This window comes from Micropterus dolomieu, linkage group LG01 (genome assembly GCF_021292245.1).
Source record: "Micropterus dolomieu isolate WLL.071019.BEF.003 ecotype Adirondacks linkage group LG01, ASM2129224v1, whole genome shotgun sequence".
NCBI classification, from domain to species: domain Eukaryota; kingdom Metazoa; phylum Chordata; class Actinopteri; order Centrarchiformes; family Centrarchidae; genus Micropterus; species Micropterus dolomieu.
Genome location: NC_060150.1, coordinates 415,482 through 434,455, shown reverse-complemented (window position 1 = coordinate 434,455; position 18,974 = coordinate 415,482). Strand labels below are relative to the sequence as shown.

The following is an 18,974-nucleotide window of genomic DNA, read 5'->3' as shown; positions in this document are numbered from 1 at the left end:
ATGATGGTGGAGTGATTTGAGTCCTGGACAGTTAGAGATCCTCATCTCACCTCTGAGCTTTGGTCTGGCTGTCATGTTCCCCACACAGAGTGCTTTTAGAGGGAGGGACTCCCTCCTCTCTGTCCTCACACTGACTCATGCTGCTCAACTCACATCCACTTTCACCTGGAGAGGAAACACAAATCATTCATCTGCACATCAACTCAAATCCTCCTTTCCATCATTTCTCCTGGAAAAAGATCAGCTGCTCCTCCACTGATTGGCTGCTAGTTTCTGTTTCATATCAGTGGCAGCTGAATGCAGTCAGACAGCAGCGTGAGGCAGAGGAAGCTGCCATCAGCTGCTGGACTTCTACTATCAGTCCACTAGATGGAGGCATGAAGCTGCAGCCCAGCACACACACCATGCATGGAGGAGCGGCTACATTCACTGACTAAATGATATGAAACATGAGCAAACTCTAACAATGCACTACAGGAAGTGTATGAGGTCATCAGAAGTCACATGACAAAACAACCAGATTTTTATTGTAGCTGCTGATCTTATTCTGACAGCCGAAGAAAGGAAATAAGTGAAAGGCAGCAGTTATTATTAAGCACTAGTGTAATTCTGAATGTCTCCAGCTGGACTGGGCGGCAGAATAAACTGTAACCTGAAGGAAATCTACTATTATCAGAAGAAGAAGAACTTCCGGTGGCTAACATGCTAATTTTCCTCGTAAGATCCACTCGGAGTGAAGCAGCAGAGCCTGAATGTGCGGATAAACTTGTTTAAGTGGACTTTTGTGGGAGCAGGAAGTAGCCGGAGCTCAGTGTTTTATCAGAGTGAGCTGCGTGTCTGTAACGGAGTGTGTCTGGAGGAAAAGCTGCTGTAAACATGTCTAAAGTCCAAACGCTGAGAGCTTTTGTCCAGCAGCGACTAAGTGCGGCTGCTGAAGAGATATTTGAGCTGTTTGAAAGAACGATAGCAGAGTACGAGGAGGAACTTTGTGGACAACGCAAACTACTGGACGCTGTTTTCAAGCCTGAAGTCCGGTTACACAGAGCAGGTTTGTGCACTTTACTGCTTATTCTCACTGTAAACTGCCTTTACTGCAGTAAAAGTACTAATACCACTCTGTGAAAATACTCCACTGCGAGTAAAAGTCCTGCATTCAAACCTTCCTTCAGTAAAAGTATGTGAGTATTATCAGCAACATGTACTTACAGTATGACAGTAAAAGTACTCACAGTGCAGTAAAATGTTCCTGTCAGTGTTTCTCTGTTATATCTGATGTTTCTGGATTAATGTTTTCGTTTTAACTCCTTCACATCTTTTATCTGCAGCACTACTTCATATTGTTGTATATTAAGTTACTATAAAGCATATTCTCTGTGAGCTTTGTACCACAAAATACATAATACAAGTGTGTCAGTTATATAACCAAGTGTGTTTGTTGCGCAAGTTGCCATGTAACCAAAAGTACAATCTGACATTCCTAAGTAATAGTCTGAGCTAAAAGCATTGCTGGGATTTTTACTGGTGTCTCAGATTAATAGAGCTTTCTTAGGGCCAGATTTACTAAAGGTTTGCGTGAGTGAAATCGTGTGCAAACTTGATATCAAAAGCAAATTAATACATAAGCTGATCTACTAACGGTGTGCACGCAGAATGACTCTTTCAAAAGTGCAAGATAGAACCTGTTGTTCATTTACTACTTTTGCCTTAATGAATATACAATATGGGGCGTTTCAATTTTATTTTGTAAAGTAGTGGGAGGGTAACATGCAAATTCATTTATTTACTACACGCAATTATCTAACAAGCCTAAATGTAATTTCATGTGAGTGCAACAGCCTCTGTATTTAATACGTTTGGAAGGAAGGTGCAAACCGTTAAGTGTTGCACAGAGATGGCTGCTGTTATCGATGGAGAAGGAGACACAGCCGTAATGAAAGTGATGAAAGTGAAATGATAATTTTATTCTATATCCAATATATAGAAATACTATTTATTTATTTGATGAACTATATGAACTGAAATTTATTTTTTTTTGTATTTTCCTTGAAGCTTTGGCAATACTGTTGTATTAATGTTCATGCCAATTGTTGTTTCAACCTGACTTCTTTTCTCCGTGAGAGGGTAGAATTTAGAAAGTTGCATGGCGCTGCGGAGAGCCCCCAGCTGCAGTAGTGCATGGATCACGTGTAAAATTCATCCAGCCAGAGGGAACGATCACCAGCTGTTCACAGCGTGCCGGTCGTAATAGTGACACAACCCATTGTAGGTTTTGGATAGGGAATGGGGCGCTGGGACGTACAGAGCCAGGAGATCACGGACCGACCGGGCACGGTGTGAAATCATGTTTTCAGGGGTGCTCATGTTTTATTCCCCCCTAGCTCCCCCGTAGTTCGGACCCTGTCCTTGCATCTGGGTCATTCCAGCATACTGTATCTGTTTCTGCTGGGGTATCTTAAAGCAGTTTTCAGGTGTGCTGTCCCAAGTACATATAGTACATATGATTTCCACATACTTGGGACGCACTGAATGAAACAAACCAAGGTTTTTATTTAATTCAGTTTTATTTATACAGCACAAAAGCACAAGACTACATGAAAGTAAAGAAATGGAGTTAGTAACATGCATGTCATGGGATGAGGTTGCATACAGATGGAGAGAGGAGTGAGGAGCTCAGTGCATCCTGGGAAGTCCCCCGGCCTCAAGCAGTAGTATGGATATGTGGTGTCGTCATTGACGCGACACACACATTTTTGCCTGTTAATGTGTCACCTTCTCCGTTCCTCTTCCACATTTTCATTGCTAAAGTTATACCTCCTGATGGAGTTTGCCGCATTTATGCTACATTCAGATATTGGGCGATGAAACCATAGATAGAGCCCCCTAAAATATTTGCTAGGTTGCATGTTTTCTGTTAAAATCTTTAATGAATTCTGTGTTTCACAATATCTATATTCCATATAGGAACCGGTCCATATTGGTACCGGGTTTCAGTAACCAACCCTACTTATGGGCCATTCTGGGGGCTGGATTATGTAAGGCAGTTAAATAAAACTTGATTCAGTTTCCGACATTACAGTTTCTGGGACAGATACTTGACGCAAGCAAACAATTGACACTAGTGCCTGCATCATTCACGCTCCAAGTAATGTAGTGGTGTCAGTGGTTTAAATGTTAACAGGAAGTTACAGTTTTATAAAACATGTGTATGTATTTCATTATTCTCCACAGACGTCCAGCTGCTGTTGGTGAGTAAAGAAGAGGTTCCCCCTGAGCAGCAGGAGTGGAGCCCCGGTCTGGACCAGGAGGACCCACCAGAGCCCCTTATTGAGGACTGTTGGAACTCCAGTCTGGACCAGGAGGACCCACCAGATCCCCCACACATTAAAGAGGAACAGGAGGAACTCTGGACCAGTCAGGAGGGAGAGCAGCTTCAAGGACTGGAGGAGGCTGATATCACCAAGTTCACATTCACTCCTGTCCCTGTGAAAAGTGAAGAAGATGATGAAGAAGAGAAACCTCAGTCCTCACAGCTTCATCAAAGAGAGATGGAAACAGAAGCTGATAGAGAGGACTGTGGAGGACCAGAACCAGCCAGGAACTCGGATCCATATAGACATTTACAACCAGCTGCTGGGGACAAGGCCTCAGACTCTGAACCTGAGACTGATGACAGTTGGGATTGGGAGGAGACCAGGGAACCTCAGTCAGGTTCAAACCTTCTGAAAAACAATGAAGCACCTGTACGTGACGTGCAATGTAATACTGGAAAAACATCAAGAAGCTCCTCTGAATGTGCTACAAGCTTTGGTCACAATGGACTCCAAACAGGAGAGAAACAATTTAAATGTTCAGTCTGTAACAAAAATTACAGGAGCAGATGTGCTTTATCCATACACATGAGAATCCACACAGGAGAGAAACCCTTCAGTTGTTCGGTCTGTGGTAGAAGATTTATGCACAGCTCACATTTGACCACACACTTAAGAGTTCATACAGGGGAGAAACCCTTCAGTTGTTCTGTTTGTGGTAAAAGAGTTGCACGAAAGGAACATCTGACACTACACATGAGAGTCCACACAGGAGAGAAACCCTTCAGCTGTTCTGTCTGTGGTAGAAGATTTGCACAAAGCTCTAATGTGGTCTCACACTTAAGAGTTCATACAGGAGAAAAACCTTTTTCATGCTCTGTTTGTAAAGCAAGTTTCAGTTACAAAGGCGCACTGTCCGCACACATGAAAATCCACACGGGAGCAACCCTTTAGTTACGAGCAGAGGAAGTAAATGAAGATGCAGAGATGCTTGTTGAGCCGATTCCTTCCAGCAGGATTATAGTACTGAGGGCAAAACGTGGATCAACACCGATCAGTTCAGAACTGTGACACAGACTCCAAAATAAGTTGAGCTTCATCTAAGATGAAGCCACGTGATCATTTTAATTAATGTTTTATTTGTGTCACATTATTTGATCATTTTCCAGGTGATTTTTGGTACTACATGTATTCATTGATTTTAAATAGATTAAATTGGTCTAAAAGTATTTATGCACCTGTGAAGCAATATGGTTAAAGTGTTGTTTTAAAATGTGAATTATAAATGACTTGACTTACATCCCAACAACACAGTTTATTTCTAATTGAACAATGCACAATATATGTACTGTACCAGATTTAGCTAAAACCTAATTCCCATCTGCAGTCCCTGGGCAGGTGCCAATAGCGTGCAAAACATTACAATAAAAAAAAGACAAGGGAGAAAAAAAGATCAAGCATTCCCAAATCCAAACCTTATATTTCACAAATATATAGAAAAATGCCAACCTATTCAAATAAGCCAATTCTAACAAACTAAAAACATACTCAAATATACCAAACCTCCCATAATAAACACAACATCAACAATCCAAATCCAAAAATAAACAAATTAATCAAGTCATTAAGAGAATTTTAACATACACACAGTAAAAAACATTACATTAAGCTGACGGCGTTATCCAAAGCGACTTACAATTGCTATACATGTCAGAGGTCACACGCCTCTGGAGCAACGAGGGGTTAAGTGTCTTGCTCAGGGACACATTGGTGCATGGGTCACAGTGGGGGATTGAACCCGGGTCTCTCACACTAAAGGCATAGTCTTGATTGCCATTCATCCATGTTTTCACACTACCTTTAAATTTTTTGAATGTACTGCATTCTCTGACACTCAGTGGTAAGGAATTTCACATCCCAGCTGCCTTTACTGAAAAGCAGTTTTGTCCAAATGTCGTAGATGGACGATTCTCCTGGTCTTGAATTGGTCTCATTATGTGTAAAACATGAACGGCTGATTCTGAAACTTTTGCTCAGATCACAAGTGTTTAGACAAACTTTCATTCCACACAATTGGAAAGCTCATGTGATGGATTTACCCAGTTGCCTTTAAAGCAGAGGTTCAGATTTTTCCAGCCTGTTTCCATACAGTATTCATATTAGAGCTGTGCAATTAATCAAATTTGAATCACCACTTTGATTTTGGCTACTAACAATAATAAAAACAAGTTAATGGAGATAAAACGATGGCTGCAGCTTAATTTAGAACCTTCATGGTTGATGTGTCTTTATTTCCCTCCTGATCCAACCAGGAGAGTTTCGTGTCCGTCACAGTTTGTCTTCCTGCTTCTTTAGTTTTTTTAATATTATAATAATGACGCTGCCAAACCACGACTAGATGTAAACAAGAAAAAGTTGAATAAACAAAAATAAACTACGCTTTTATTTTCAAAGTGTTGTTTTGGTTCTATGTTGTACCTTCTATTTTAGATTTACCTGTCTGTCTGAAACGTACTGACACCCGTATTGATTAGAAGTTCTCCATCAGAAACATGTTCACTTTATAAAATGTAATCTGAAGAATTCAGGGTGGGGCAGGTCATGAAACATGTGGACAAGTCAAACGGCCCCGTTTCAAAAAGCAGGATTAGTGACATCTCAGAGTATGTTAAGCCTGAGATGAGAATGGGAATTACCAGACAGCATATATTTAGATTATATATGTTTCAGGGTGAGGCCGTATGAGAGAGCTCCACAAAAAAAAAGGGCCAACGATCCATAGTGCACGGACAGCGGCCCATTGGATAATTTTTATACTAGACAGAATAGAATATTCTGACACTTTGCTGGCCCAATCACATCTCTTACTAGACCCTACTTCTTTGCCGCCAAATGTGCGAAATATGCCCCCATATGAATTCAAGCAAGTCAGCAGGACAACAACTTTTAAAATATTTGTTTTATGAATGGAGTTTGGATCGATCAGGGCGATGCTAACTTGTTAACAATAAAGTACAACAATAGCTGGAAAAAATTTACAGGCATGTTTTCTGAACTCACAAGGTAGGTCAACCTCCTTGCTTTCTTTTTTCCAAGTAATGTCTGGTTTTTATATAAATATGAAGTAGTCGTCCAACAGAGCTCTGAGTGCCAACCTACGCTAACAACAGTGGAACCGGATGTGCACAGAAGGTCGCTGCTGAGAAGTTTGAGTAAAGATAAGTCAAGGTTGTAATCCCAAAAACTAAAGTTATAAAGCTAATTTAATAAAAGCAGTTAATTTAAAGCTCCTCCCACAGGTAAACGGTACCGGTAGTTGTTATAGCATAATCCAGACCGACTACAGTTGTTTATTTGTCCAACAGCTGCAGCGCTGCTCCCGGCTCTTTCTTCTACACTTCCCCTAGTTTAGCAGCTTTCTGTCAGCCAGCGGCATCACTCCCCCGCTCTCCCTGGTCCTCTCCAACCAACGCTCTGAAGCCATCTGTGACGTCCGGACAATATCACTGCTGATAGGCTTTTGCAACACAGCATCATGCAAATTTCTTGCTCAGATTAAAAAAATTTAACTTAAACGAACCAACGAATGTCGCAACAAACGCATCTTTTTGCACCGCCTGGAGCCAATCCATATGAATTTGCATCTTTGCATTGACTTTGTATGTAATCAAACAGCACGAAACGCTGGATTCGCTTTCAGTGTGAACACACCAAAAGAGCTCATGGAGCCACAGCTGAATGTGGTGCAGTGTGTCACACAGAAAGTGCTTTTATGGTTCTGCTAAAAGAGTAGCTTACTTAGTAGCAGTAGTTAGCTGCTAAAGTAACTAGTATCATAAACTCCTTAAATGGGCAAAAGTGGATGCAGTGCAGTCGGACGCCATCAGAGGGAAAACCGGACACAATTTTCTCCATTAACTCTGATCCAGTTTAAGTAAAACCACAGAATAAAGTTGTATTTTTGTATAGAAGTCAGTGAGGGCTAGTCTCGCATAGCGGGCCTTGATTATGTGTGGTGCCGTTAAGCCCCGCGACACTTCTGTGCTCAGGCAAGTTGGACAATCAGAAGCAAGTGAGCTTTCAAGGAGGGGGGCCTTAAAGAGACAGGAGCTAAAACTGAGTGTTCAGACAGTGGGTGAAAAGAGGAGCAGTGGACAGGGTGAGGAAAATAATGTAATGCATGTAATCATTTTCTAGTAGAAATCCTAAACACAGTATGAACCTAAAAATGAGCATTCTATGGCATCTTTAAAGGACTGGAAGTGGAAGAAGTTTACAATGGAAATGAAGAATCTGTCCAATCACTTTGAATCACTTTGTACAAAGTTCATTGACGAATGCATTACAAGAAGCTGAAATATTTCTGAAACTGTGATCCTGTACAAACTCAACTGATCTGTTCTCTAATAGGAGGAGACTCTTCCTCTGATAGAGAACACAGAGACACTGAGGAACCAGACCAGGACCAGAAGAGACCAAAGCCAGGATAAAGAGGTTCAGTGAAGGTGGTGTTGAAGGTGTGGAGGTGGATCAGTGTGTCAGAGGAGACTCTGTAGAAGGACAGAGAGCCAGCAGGACAGTCCACATACACTGCTACTCTACCAGAGGAGGAGGAGGAGGAGGAGGAGGAGGAGGAGGAGGAGGATGTTTCTCTGTTATTGTGCCAGACAGAGTAACGCCCAGCAACAGAGCACTCCAGACTCCAGGACCGATCATTCCTTCCAAACCTCTCTCCTCTCACTCCAATTCCTCTGTAACTCACTGATATACTAACTCTTCCTCTCCACTCGACCTCCCAGTAACAGCGACCAGTCAGACCATCTCTACACAGCAGCTGCCTCCAGTAGTCAAACCGGTCTGGATGATCAAGATATGACTGATCCAGGAACACATATGTCGCCTTCCTGTTGTTGTCAGACAGTTTGATCTTTCTGTGTACTGTGTTTGTGTCGATTGTGAGTTCACAGGAATCTGATGGAGAGAACGAGACACAATCCAGCTGCAGTTATTGATCTATCATCTGTTCATTGATTGGCACTTTGAATGAGTGATGTCACAGTCTGAAGATGGTTGAATGTTTTCATGAATCAAATGAAAAACACACTTACACTTCCTCAGTCCTGGTCTCAACCATCGGACTCCAGCAGGCTCCACCCTGAAAGGAGGAGGGGGGTCAGAGCAGCATCAAACATGGACATTACATTCCTCTCATACAAATATACACAATGTGTACATCTGGCCTGCTTCTCCCTGCTCCCCCTGAACCTCTTCACCTCTAACACTCTGTAAACCCAGATCTGCTCTGAATTTAACTTGTGAGTTGAAGTCTGTAACAAAGTGGGCTCATTACTAAACCAAATGAGTTGTAATATTCAGCTGAAATATGCAGTGTAATGTTGAAATATGCAGTGCAATGATGATGTTAAGCCAAGGCGTCCATTTTAGTAGGGACAGCAGGAAAATGTCCCAACAATATCCAGCTGCTACTGAGTTTTGTCCTAGTCAATGTATTTGGTACACAAACGTTAACAACTCTAATTCTCCACTACAAGTCCAATGTGTGAGACCATCAGGGGGAAAGTGAGAAATATACATAAGTCCATTATATCACTGGCTAAATATACTCCTGCATGCTGCACAGAGTCATCTCAGTCATCGTCTCTCCCTCCCCTCTGTGTGTGAGGAGTGAGATGAGTTATTATGGTTACGGGGATGTTGTTTGTCTCTGCCGCTCTTCGTTACTAGTAGTAAGAGTTGTATGACTGGAAGCTTTTGAAAATATAATGTTTCCATAAAAATATTAAAATAAATTAGACAAAGCAAATATCAAATTTGATATCAAGAGGTTTGCCTCATTCGTCAACTGTAGTACTACAATCTGACTTTGGTTTGAAGTCCCTGGGTCACGTGACATGGAAGCTACTAAAATAAAAGGAAATGTTTCCTTAAATATATTAATATTAAATATAAAAAGCACTCAAATCTAATATCAAGATGTGTGTCTCATTTGTCCAGAGGAGTACCAGAATCTGACTTTGGTTTAGAGTCCCTGGGTCACGTGACATGGAAGCTATTAAAAATACTGCATATTTTTCGTCATATTGCCAACACTGTTTGAAACTGGGGAAGAATACGCCGGATTCTAAGTGAATAAATGTAACTGTGTAATAGCCAACTTAAACTAACTTCACCACGATGGGAGACATGCAGCTCAGTTGAAAAACACATGAGGACAACTCTCATGTGAAGAGCCAGATTGCTCTGAAATTGACTGAGGTGGCTTGACCATCGTTTTCAAAGTGAAGACTGGCTTGACTGCAGTAGCTCAAAAATAGTCGTTAAACTCTCACAGGTTGCTAAAGTGCATGAAACATATCAATAAAAGTGCAAAATACCACAATGACAGTACATTTGAATTCACAGTTGACCGATGTTCTTGTGGTGGAAGAAGGCAGTTTTTGTGACCCGGTTGATGTGGGGCAAGAAAGAGAGGGTAGGGTCAAAGGTGATTCAGAGGTTGTGGACCTGGGTGGAGAGGGTGACAATGGAGCCATCCATGTTGAGTGAAAAGCTACATACGTGCTCTCGAGCCTCAGTCTAACTACAGCGATAACACTGTAGTTAACGAAAATCAAGTCCAATGTGCAAAGCAAATGGGAAGCGATTTGTTTATACTAGCCTACAGTGATGCAAGGCAGAGTTGTAGCCAGCAAACGTTAGCACGGATCCACCGCTGTTAGGTTTATTGACATTTTACTGATACTCAGGTAGACAGCTTCACCACATCTCAGTTGCTGTAACTAACGCGACCCTCATAATGTACAGAACAACATACAGAGGACGACCCATCCACTACATTATCGTTACTTACTTATTTTCTAACTTTTATAAAGTGTGGCAACAATCTCATTTAAAATATTAAGTCTAGCTCACTAACCATTTCATTATCATCCAATACATTTTGCTGTGCTCACTTTGCTGAGCCTGAAAGATACACAAATAGTACAAATGTTAGTTACGGAAAAGCAGCAGGTGAGCTAACGCTGTTGCATGTCAGCTAAATGCAGTAAATGTACCGTTATCATGTAACTAGCATGGATTAGTTCCTCCCTTTTTTTGGGGGGAGTATTGTGCCAATATGCCGGTAGCTGCGCTGTATGAGCCAGGACATTGGTAAAAACAGAGCCTGAACATGTCTGTGTGAAAAGCTACAGCCCACATGCTGGTGTTTCCGCGTTGATTGTGGGATCTCTGTATGAAACGACTGGTCCAAATGGAAGGATGTAGATGATGAAAAGAAGGAGGACCAAGCACTGAGCCCTGATGGACACCATAGGAGACCGTATTGGTGTCTGTCAGAAAGATAGGAGTTAACCCAGGAGAGGGCAGAGCCAGTTATGCCAAGGGAGTGCTGAAGCCGTGTGAGAAGGATGGAGTTGACGAGGATAGTGAGGAACCCAGAGTCAGCAGATGGAAGTATGTCATTGGTGCTGTGTTTTGAGTTGAACGAATGATTTTGGAAAATCATTCATTCAATCAGAAAACGAAGGCTGGGGATGGGTCTGCAGTTACTCAGGGTGTTGGGGTCGAATCCAGGTTTTTTTAATATGGGGGCACCTTTGTATTGGAGTTTGTAGACATCCAAGTGTATAGTGAGGCTAGTTCTTTTTGAAAGATGTTCGGCCCTTGGCTTTGAGGTGGTGAAGTTGATCTGTATACCAAGGGGCAGTGTGTGAAGACGATTTTTGTTTTTAATTGGGCAATCTTTATGAAACAGGAGGAGAGTGTGTCATCGTAGGTGTGTACCAAGGGGCAAACTTCCGGTCTCATCTCTGAGACTAAACCAGTAGTGTCAAACACTGCGTCATTGAGTGGTCACTTGAGGCTGGCTCCAAATGACAACTGTGAGGGGATGAAATTTTTTTATAATTCACTTGTTTAAAATATATTAAGCCTTAAAGTTCTGCATTATTAGGGGTATGGCCACTATGAGAGAGAGGTGGCTGCTGCCTCTGTCACTGATAGCAGTCTGTCTGCCGTCTGTTAGCCTCAATTAATACAGTCAGTCACAAAGCTCTGCAGCTCTGCCTGTTTGAGGCTTTTTGAGACTTCTTCGTGCAAATACCGGACAAATAATGGCAGGCTGAGCGTTAAGCGCATATGAGCAAACAGTAAACGGTGTACTGCACATTGCCATAACTACTGTTACATGCCAGAGAGGTTATCATGCTGAGGCGATCTCAGAGTTTAGTAGGTTTATGGCAGTTGGGATGAAGCTGTCAGTAACTTATCTACTATTGTTGTGTTTACAGGGGCCAGATGAACTGATGGCATTATCAATCCAGATGTGAAGCACCAGAGTTCAGCTCTACAGAAGTCCCAGCTATGAATGTGGCCCGGCCAGCTTCTGCAGCTTACTGCTTTGCTCAGTCTTTTGTTTTTAATTTTAATTTTCTGAAATTATAATAACTGACTAAAAGACTAACATCTTTAAGAGACACTGAGAAGTTACTCTGTTGTGAAAGCCCACACTATCTGCACACTGAATAGTTTTGAAGCCCTGTAGAAGGTGTGGGCACAGTTATTAGGAGGCTTACACCGTAGAGATGCACCTATTTACTAAAGATGCATTCTCTCAGCTCTGAGACTAGTGTTACTTTCGTCAGACGAAACTAAACAAAATATCTTCATCAACGACCTTTTTTCCCCTGACAAAAACGAGACGGCACGACAATGTCCTTAAACACTAACTGTGACTATATTAACATGCATAACATATTTTTTAACATGCATTAACATATTTTTGGTGAAAAATGATGAGACTAAAATGTAATTTATAAAATAAAAATGTTAATAAAATCTCTCTTTCTTTTTGTCAGTATAGTGAGGAGACAAAATATTACAGGCCATATTTTCTCCCTCCAAAATTAAATTTTTTCAAACAACATACGGTGTACCAGACAAGTGGGGGAAATGCTTTTGCTTGACAAGGGGAGTAAGGATGTCTAGGTCCAGGGTGATAGCCAGTAGGTCAAAAATTGTAGTGCAAGAGGTGCAGACCAGGTCTAAAGTGTGTCTTTTCTGTGGAGAATACAGTCTCTTTGTAAACCGATTATTTTGTAGAAATCTGCTGAATATGAAACAATTGTGTGAGGGAATTAAAATAAATTGGTAAGGAAGAAGAAGAAGAGAACACAAGAGTTATGTTAATATATTTGACGTTTTGTTTAAAAACATTTTTAAATAAATATTTATGAAACATGACCTTTATTTGAGCCGCTGCCCCCCCAAATGTCTGTCGTTCCCTGCTCATATCCAACATTAACCAAAAAGACCTCTTCTGGCAAACTGACTGTGGCTGCAGCTGGCCTCTTGATACCTTAGAGTGTCCAGTCTCCAGTGTGGATCCTCCAGTCCAGCAGACAGCAGCGTCACTCCTGCGTCTCCTGGATGATTGTAGCTCAGGTCCAGCTCTCTCAGATAGGAGGGGTTGGAGCTCAGAGCTGAGGCCAGAAAAGCACAGCCTTCCTCTGTGATCAGACAGCCTGACAGCCTGAAAACACACAAACAAACACACACAGGAACTCTCTGAGGACAAGATAAGGTGTGTTTGTTTTTCTTCCGGTACATTTTGGTTCAACTACAAATTTAGAAAAAATAATTAGAATCATTTGAGATATTTAGAAATTCAACGACAAAAGAATGACAAAAGACTATACGTCTATATGTTTCTTTTCTTTTTCTTTTAGATGATTGATGTTGTGTCTTCATGGAAAGTAATTCTCATTCTAGAAACTACTGTCAAAATTTAGTTAAAGGACAAATCATATCAGCAAACACAATCCTTAAAAAGTTAGCTGTTTATCCACCAATGTAAATCAGACTTTAAAAAGGTCATATAATGATAATTTTCAGGTTCATCATTTTATTTAGGGGTCGTACCAGAACAATTTTACATGTTTTCAGTTTTCATATTTTAGTCGTACTGCACATTGCTGTACCCTGTGTGTTGAAAAATGTGGTACTAAATGATAAACATAGAGGACTCAAAATTAGCATTTACAAATTGGGACCAATAAATAGGACCTAATTCAGCTTTGGGACGATTGTTTGAATCTTTAAGTCAAATAAACTATTGCTATGTAAAAAATCGCGTGAAATGTGACTGCTTTCTACAGGATCTTAGAGAGAAAGGGAAGGTTAGACATAGGGGTATAATTGTCTAAAACCTCTGGATCTAGAGTTCTATTCTTAAGGAGAGGCTTAATACAGCTATCTTGAAGTCAAGTCAAGTCAAGTCAGTTTATTTATAAAGCACATTTAAAAACAAAGTAATGCATTTTTAACAACAATTAAGAAAAAAACAATCAGCTAAAAGACAAAGAAAAGAAACATATAGCGATAATAAAAGATACGTCTATGATAAAGCATGCAGCAGTAAATAGAAATATAAAGCAATCAGGACAGATAAAGATGAATGTCCCTAGACTGACTCGAATGCCAAAGAATTACATTCATTTTAAGATGAGACTTGACAGTCTCATTTTTGGGGATGATCTCATGAGAATTGCCACAGTCCAGGGGCTACAACAGAAAAGACAAGATCACGCTTTGTTAACAATCTGTGAAATAGCTAAAAGGAGCTGGTTTGACAATCTAATGGGCCTGGATGTGTGATACAGCATGAGGAGGTCTACAATATATGATGGAGTAAATCCATGCCTTCCCAACAAATGGACTCAATATGGAGATTGGGCTTCAGTTAGCAGAGTGGTATCGTAGTGCCTTAGCGCCCAGTGTCTGCAGTCTTCAAAGGCCGGTTAGTCCCCAGTGCTAACATGAGCCAGGTTTTGCTCTGCAGGGTGACTGCAGTGTGCCTAGAGTGATTATCTCCTGAGGTAAGGGACAGGAGAGGCCGGGGGGCAGAAATAGAAGCAGTACTTAACTATGCGGCTGTGGAAGTAGAGTGAGCTTGCGGGGAGAGTGTGTGTGGTGTAAACAATCACGTGAACACACTGCACAGCATGCTCAATGTTAGCGGCCAGCATGTGGCTTCCTACTCTGTTAGGGCGGATCCCATCAGTCCTTAAGTAGGATGAATGATTCCAAAATAAATAAAAATTGTCAATGAAACTAAAACTGTGAGTTCTGCAGACCGGCTGGAGCAAAGGGGAGGGAGAGGATTTGGGAACAACGTTCCGCCCTGCGGTTCAGCGTGGTGATGACACCAGAATTAAAACAGATTAAAATGCACTCAGGGTAAGAAATGCCCCCAGATCGTAGCAGCACCACCTCCGTCGGGACTCTACGTTGCAGAACAGGATGGAGGTCAATGAGTCTCCCTCGTTGTTGGGCCAGTGATCCATGTGGTGTCAGCCACCAGTGGAGTGGAAGCTGCATGGTAAGTGTAAGAGGGACTGCAGCCAGTGCCATAGTTTGACCAACCCTCAGGGCACCAACTAGGTGTAGAATGTCATCATCATCCACCAGGCCTCCAAAGGTGTTGGAGAGGCACAGGGGAGCGTGGAGAAGCAGCCCCTTCTGAGGCTCTCTTAGGACCACCGACCACCACCTCAGTCCAGGGTGTCCTGTCCGGCATTGAGCAGGATGGCCTGGTAACCAGTACTGTGTCCTGGAGGGTGTTTCATGGGGTTTACTGTCTGAACTTCTCGCCCATAAAGTAGCTCGAGAGTCGTGAGAGAGGGGTTTTAAAATTTAAATTTTAAACTTATTTGTCACTTCATAAGCAAGCCTTCGAATGTCCTCCTCAAGGTCGGGAATTTTCTTATATGCTTTCTTTAATAGAAAACTGGCTCACAGGTCCTTATAGCTTAGCCCCAAAACTAAAAACAAGTCGCAGGTAGTGCTCGTTTGCGTCTTGGCAGCCAGTGTCGGCAGTTGTTTAAAACCTTGGTAATCTAACTAAAAGGGGAAGTTGGATCTAAACATGTACCATAAGAACTGTTCTTTTTTAAAACACATTCTACAACTACATATAATGGATAAAATTCAAACTTAAAATATTGAAGAGAAACCCCTACAGTAGTTTCGCAACCTAGACTGAACTTAGACGATTCAAAGTGGTAAGTTATTAATGTGTAACAAATGCATCTTTCATATGTAACGTTTTTTGACTCTGCACTGTCTCTTTGGGCTGGACTTTGGAGTTTTTCATTTTAAAACCTAAACATGTACAAAAAAAGATTTATAACACAGTGAAAGGAAGGGAAAAGCATGATTTTAAATGGTCATCAATTCAGTGGGTTAATGAATCCTGACCTCATGGTGTCCAGTGTACAGTGTGAACTCTCCAGTCCAGCAGACAGCAGCTTAACACCTGAATCCTGCAGGTTGTTGTTACTCAGGTCCAGCTCTCTCAGACTAGAGGATTGGGAGCTGAGAACTGATGACAGAGATTCACAGCTTCTCTCTGAGAGGTTACAGCCACTCAGTCTGGAGAGGAAATAATCAACATGAAGAACAACATTTGATATAAAATACTGAGTTTGGACTTTTGCTCATACAATATCTATAAAATCTCTTCTAATGTATAGTAATAAAAAACAATTTAAGACAAAAAGTAATTTAATCTTACCTGAGGGTCTCCAGTTTCCAGTGTGGGCTCTTCAGTCCAGCAGACAGCAGCCTCACTCCTGACTCCTGCATGTTGTTGTTACTCAGGTCCAGCTTTCTCAGACTAGAGGACTGGGAGCTGAGAACTGAGGACAAAGCTTCACAGCTTCTCTCTGAGAGGTTACAGCCACTCAGACTGGAGAGGAAATAATCAACAAGAAGACAAACCACACTTGATATAAAATAAGGTACACCTGTTCAATTGCTTGTTAACACAAATAGCTAATCAGCCAATCACATGGCAGCAACTGAATGCATTTCGGCATGTAGATGTGGCTAAGGCAACTTGCTTAACTTTAAACTGAGCATCACAATGGGGAAGAAACGGGATTTAAGTGACTTTGAACATGGTTGGTGGTACCAGATGGGCTGTCTGAGTATTTCAGAAACTGTTGATCTACTGGGATTTTCATGCACACCCATCTCTAGGGATTACAGAGAATGGTCTGAAAAAGAGAAAATATCCAGTGACTGGCAGTTGCGTGGATAAAATTGCCTCGTTGATGTCAGAGGTCAAAGAATGTGCAGACTGGTTCGAGAAGACAGAAAGGCAACAGTAACATGAATAACTAATTGTTAAAACCAACATTTGCAGAATACCATCTGTGAACGCACAACACGTTGAACCTTGAAGCAGATGGGCTACAGTAGCAGAAGACCACATCAGGTGCCACTACTGTCAACTAAGAACAGAAAACTGTGGCTACAATTCACACAGACTCACCTGAACTGGACAATACAAGCCTGGTCTGATGAATCTCAATTTCAGCTGTGAGATTCAGATGGTAGGGTCAGAATTTGGCATAAACAACATGAAAGATGGATAAATCCTGCCGTGTATCAACGGTTCAGGCTGGTGCTGATGGTGTAATGGTGTGGGGCCCTTAGTACCAACTGAGCATCGTTTAAACGTGACAGCCTACCTGAGTATTGTTGCTGACCACGTCCATCCCTTGTACCCATCTCTGATGGCTGCTTCCAGCAGGACAATGCACCATATCACAAAGCTCAAATCATCTCAAACTGGTTTCTTGAACATGACAATGAGTTACTCTACTCCAGTGGCCTCCACAGTCTCCAAATCTCAATCTAATAGAACACCTTTGGATGTGGTGGAATGGGAGATTCGCATCATGGATGTGTAGCTGACAAATCTGCAACAACTGCGTGATGCTAGCATGTCAATATGGACCAAAGTCTCTGAGGAATGTTTGTTGAAAGTATGCCACAAAGAAATAAGGCAGTTCTGAAGGCAAAATGGGTTTCCAACCCAGCACCAGCAAGGTGTACCTAATAAAGTGGCCGGTGAATGTATATCAGGTCTGTTCTCAGGACGACTTAAATCCTTGCACTTTTACTGGCATGCAAAGATAATAAGTCACAAGGTATGAAATAAATTAGGTTTTCCATCTCAGCACAAGTTCATATTTCATGCTTAACAATATGTGAATCTGATTAACAACATGGTGAAATTTCAAAGAAAGAGAGGCTGTTTAGAGAAATAACAAACAATTGAAACTTGACCTGACCTCAGCGTTTCCATTGTACATTGTGGACTATCCAGTCCAGGAGACAGCAGCTTCACTCCTGAATCCTGCAGCTTGTTGTTACTCAGGTCCAGCTCTCTCAGACTAGAGGACTCTGAGCTGAGAACTGAGGACAGAGCTTCACAGCTTCTCTTGGAGAGGTTACAGCCACTTAGTCTGGAGAGACAACAGGAAGGAAAAAAGTAATAATGCATTTATTTTTTCTCCAGTTGAAAGACAGCAGAGTATTTATTGATAAATAAATTCCACTTGCAGAGCTTTCTGGGAGACTTTCACCACTGGCAGCAGCCTCAGAAGAGCCTCCTCTGAAGCAGAGTATTTCTTAAGGTCAAACACGTCCAGATCTTTTTCTGATGACAGTAAGATGAAGACCAGAGCTGACCACTGAGCAGGAGAGAGTTTATCTGTGGAGAGACTTCCTGAACTCAGGGACTGTTGGATCTCCTCCACTAGAGAACAATCATTCAGTTCATTCAGACAGTGGAACAGATTGATGCTTTTCTCTGCAGAGCGAGTCTTTTTGATCTTCTTCTTGATGTACTCGACTGTTACCTGATTGGTTTCTGAGCCACTTCCTGTCTGTGTCAGCAGGCCTCGCAGCAGATTCTGATTGGTCTGCAGTGAAAGTCCCAGGAGGAACCGGAGGAACAAGTCCAGGTGTCCATTTGGACTCTGTAAGGCCTTGTCCACAGCACTCTGGTAGAACTGTGTCACTGCAGATTCATCTTTTCTTGTTTCAGACTTTTGGGATGTAGGTTGTTGTTCTGCCAGCAGATTGACACCAGAGTTGATGAAGGTCAGATGGACATGAAGAGCAGCCAGAAACTCATGAACGCTCAGATGGACGAAGCAGAACACTGTGTCCTGGTACAGCCCTCTCTCCTCTTTAAAGATCTGTGTGAACACTCCTGAGTACACGGAGGCTGCTCTGATATCGATGCCACACTCTGTCAGGTCTGATTCATAGAAGATCAGGTTGCCTTTCTGCAGCTGCTCAAAAGCCAGTTTTCCCAGAGACTCAATCATCTTCCTGCTCTCTGGAGTCGAGTGTGGATCTGTCCCAGCTCCTCCTTCATACTTGACGTCCTTCAGTTTGGACTGAACCACCAGGAAGTGGATGTACATCTCAGTCAGGGTCTTGGGCAGCTCTCCTCCCTCTCTGGTCTTCAACACCTCCTCCAGAACTGTAGCAGTGATCCAGCAGAAGACTGGGATGTGGCACATGATGTGGAGGCTTCGTGATGTCTTGATGTGGGAGATGATTCTGCTGGCCTGCTCCTCATCTCTGAACCTCTTCCTGAAGTACTCCTCCTTCTGTGGGTCAGTGAACCCTCTGACCTCTGTCACCATGTCAACACACCCAGGAGGGATCTGATTGGCTGCTGCAGGTCGTGTGGTTATCCAGAGGCGAGCAGAGGGAAGCAGGTTCCCCCTGATGAGGTTTGTCAGCAGCACATCCACTGAGGTGGACTCTGTAACATCAGTC

At 42.2% G+C, this 18,974-nt stretch overlaps 3 protein-coding genes across 3 annotated transcripts in view; 2 read left to right on the top strand and 1 right to left on the bottom strand.

Annotated features, from left to right (window-relative positions):
• The window catches only part of LOC123971238 (NLR family CARD domain-containing protein 3-like), a 427,855-nt gene that overhangs the window by 41,300 nt on the left and 367,581 nt on the right, over nt 1–18,974 (bottom strand). Inside the window, exons 10-11 of the mRNA XM_046049952.1 lie at nt 17,471–17,528; nt 12,688–12,861 (exon numbers count right to left, since the gene is read on the bottom strand). Coding sequence (XP_045905908.1) covers nt 12,688–12,861; nt 17,471–17,528 — 232 coding nt within the window. The remainder of the gene's footprint in view (nt 1–12,687; nt 12,862–17,470; nt 17,529–18,974) is intronic.
• LOC123971220 (NACHT, LRR and PYD domains-containing protein 12-like) overlaps nt 1–18,974 on the top strand; it is a 524,333-nt gene that overhangs the window by 274,811 nt on the left and 230,548 nt on the right. The window lies entirely within an intron of this gene.
• LOC123972000 (zinc finger protein 287-like) lies at nt 683–4,970 on the top strand. The gene is made up of 2 exons (XM_046051175.1): nt 683–1,048; nt 3,229–4,970. The coding sequence occupies exons 1-2, from the start codon at nt 877–879 to the stop codon at nt 4,260–4,262; spliced, it is 1,206 nt and encodes a 401-aa protein (XP_045907131.1). The 5' UTR covers nt 683–876; the 3' UTR covers nt 4,263–4,970.

What these genes read in the sequence shown, in the direction of transcription:
- LOC123972000 (XM_046051175.1), top strand. Translation starts at nt 877, where the DNA reads ATGTCTAAAGTCCAAACGCTGAGAGCTTTTGTCCAGCAGCGACTAAGT. An exon ending in AGTCCGGTTACACAGAGCAG is followed by an intron (nt 1,049 to 3,228) that starts GTTTGTGCACTT and finishes TATTCTCCACAG; the next exon opens with ACGTCCAGCTGCTGTTGGTG.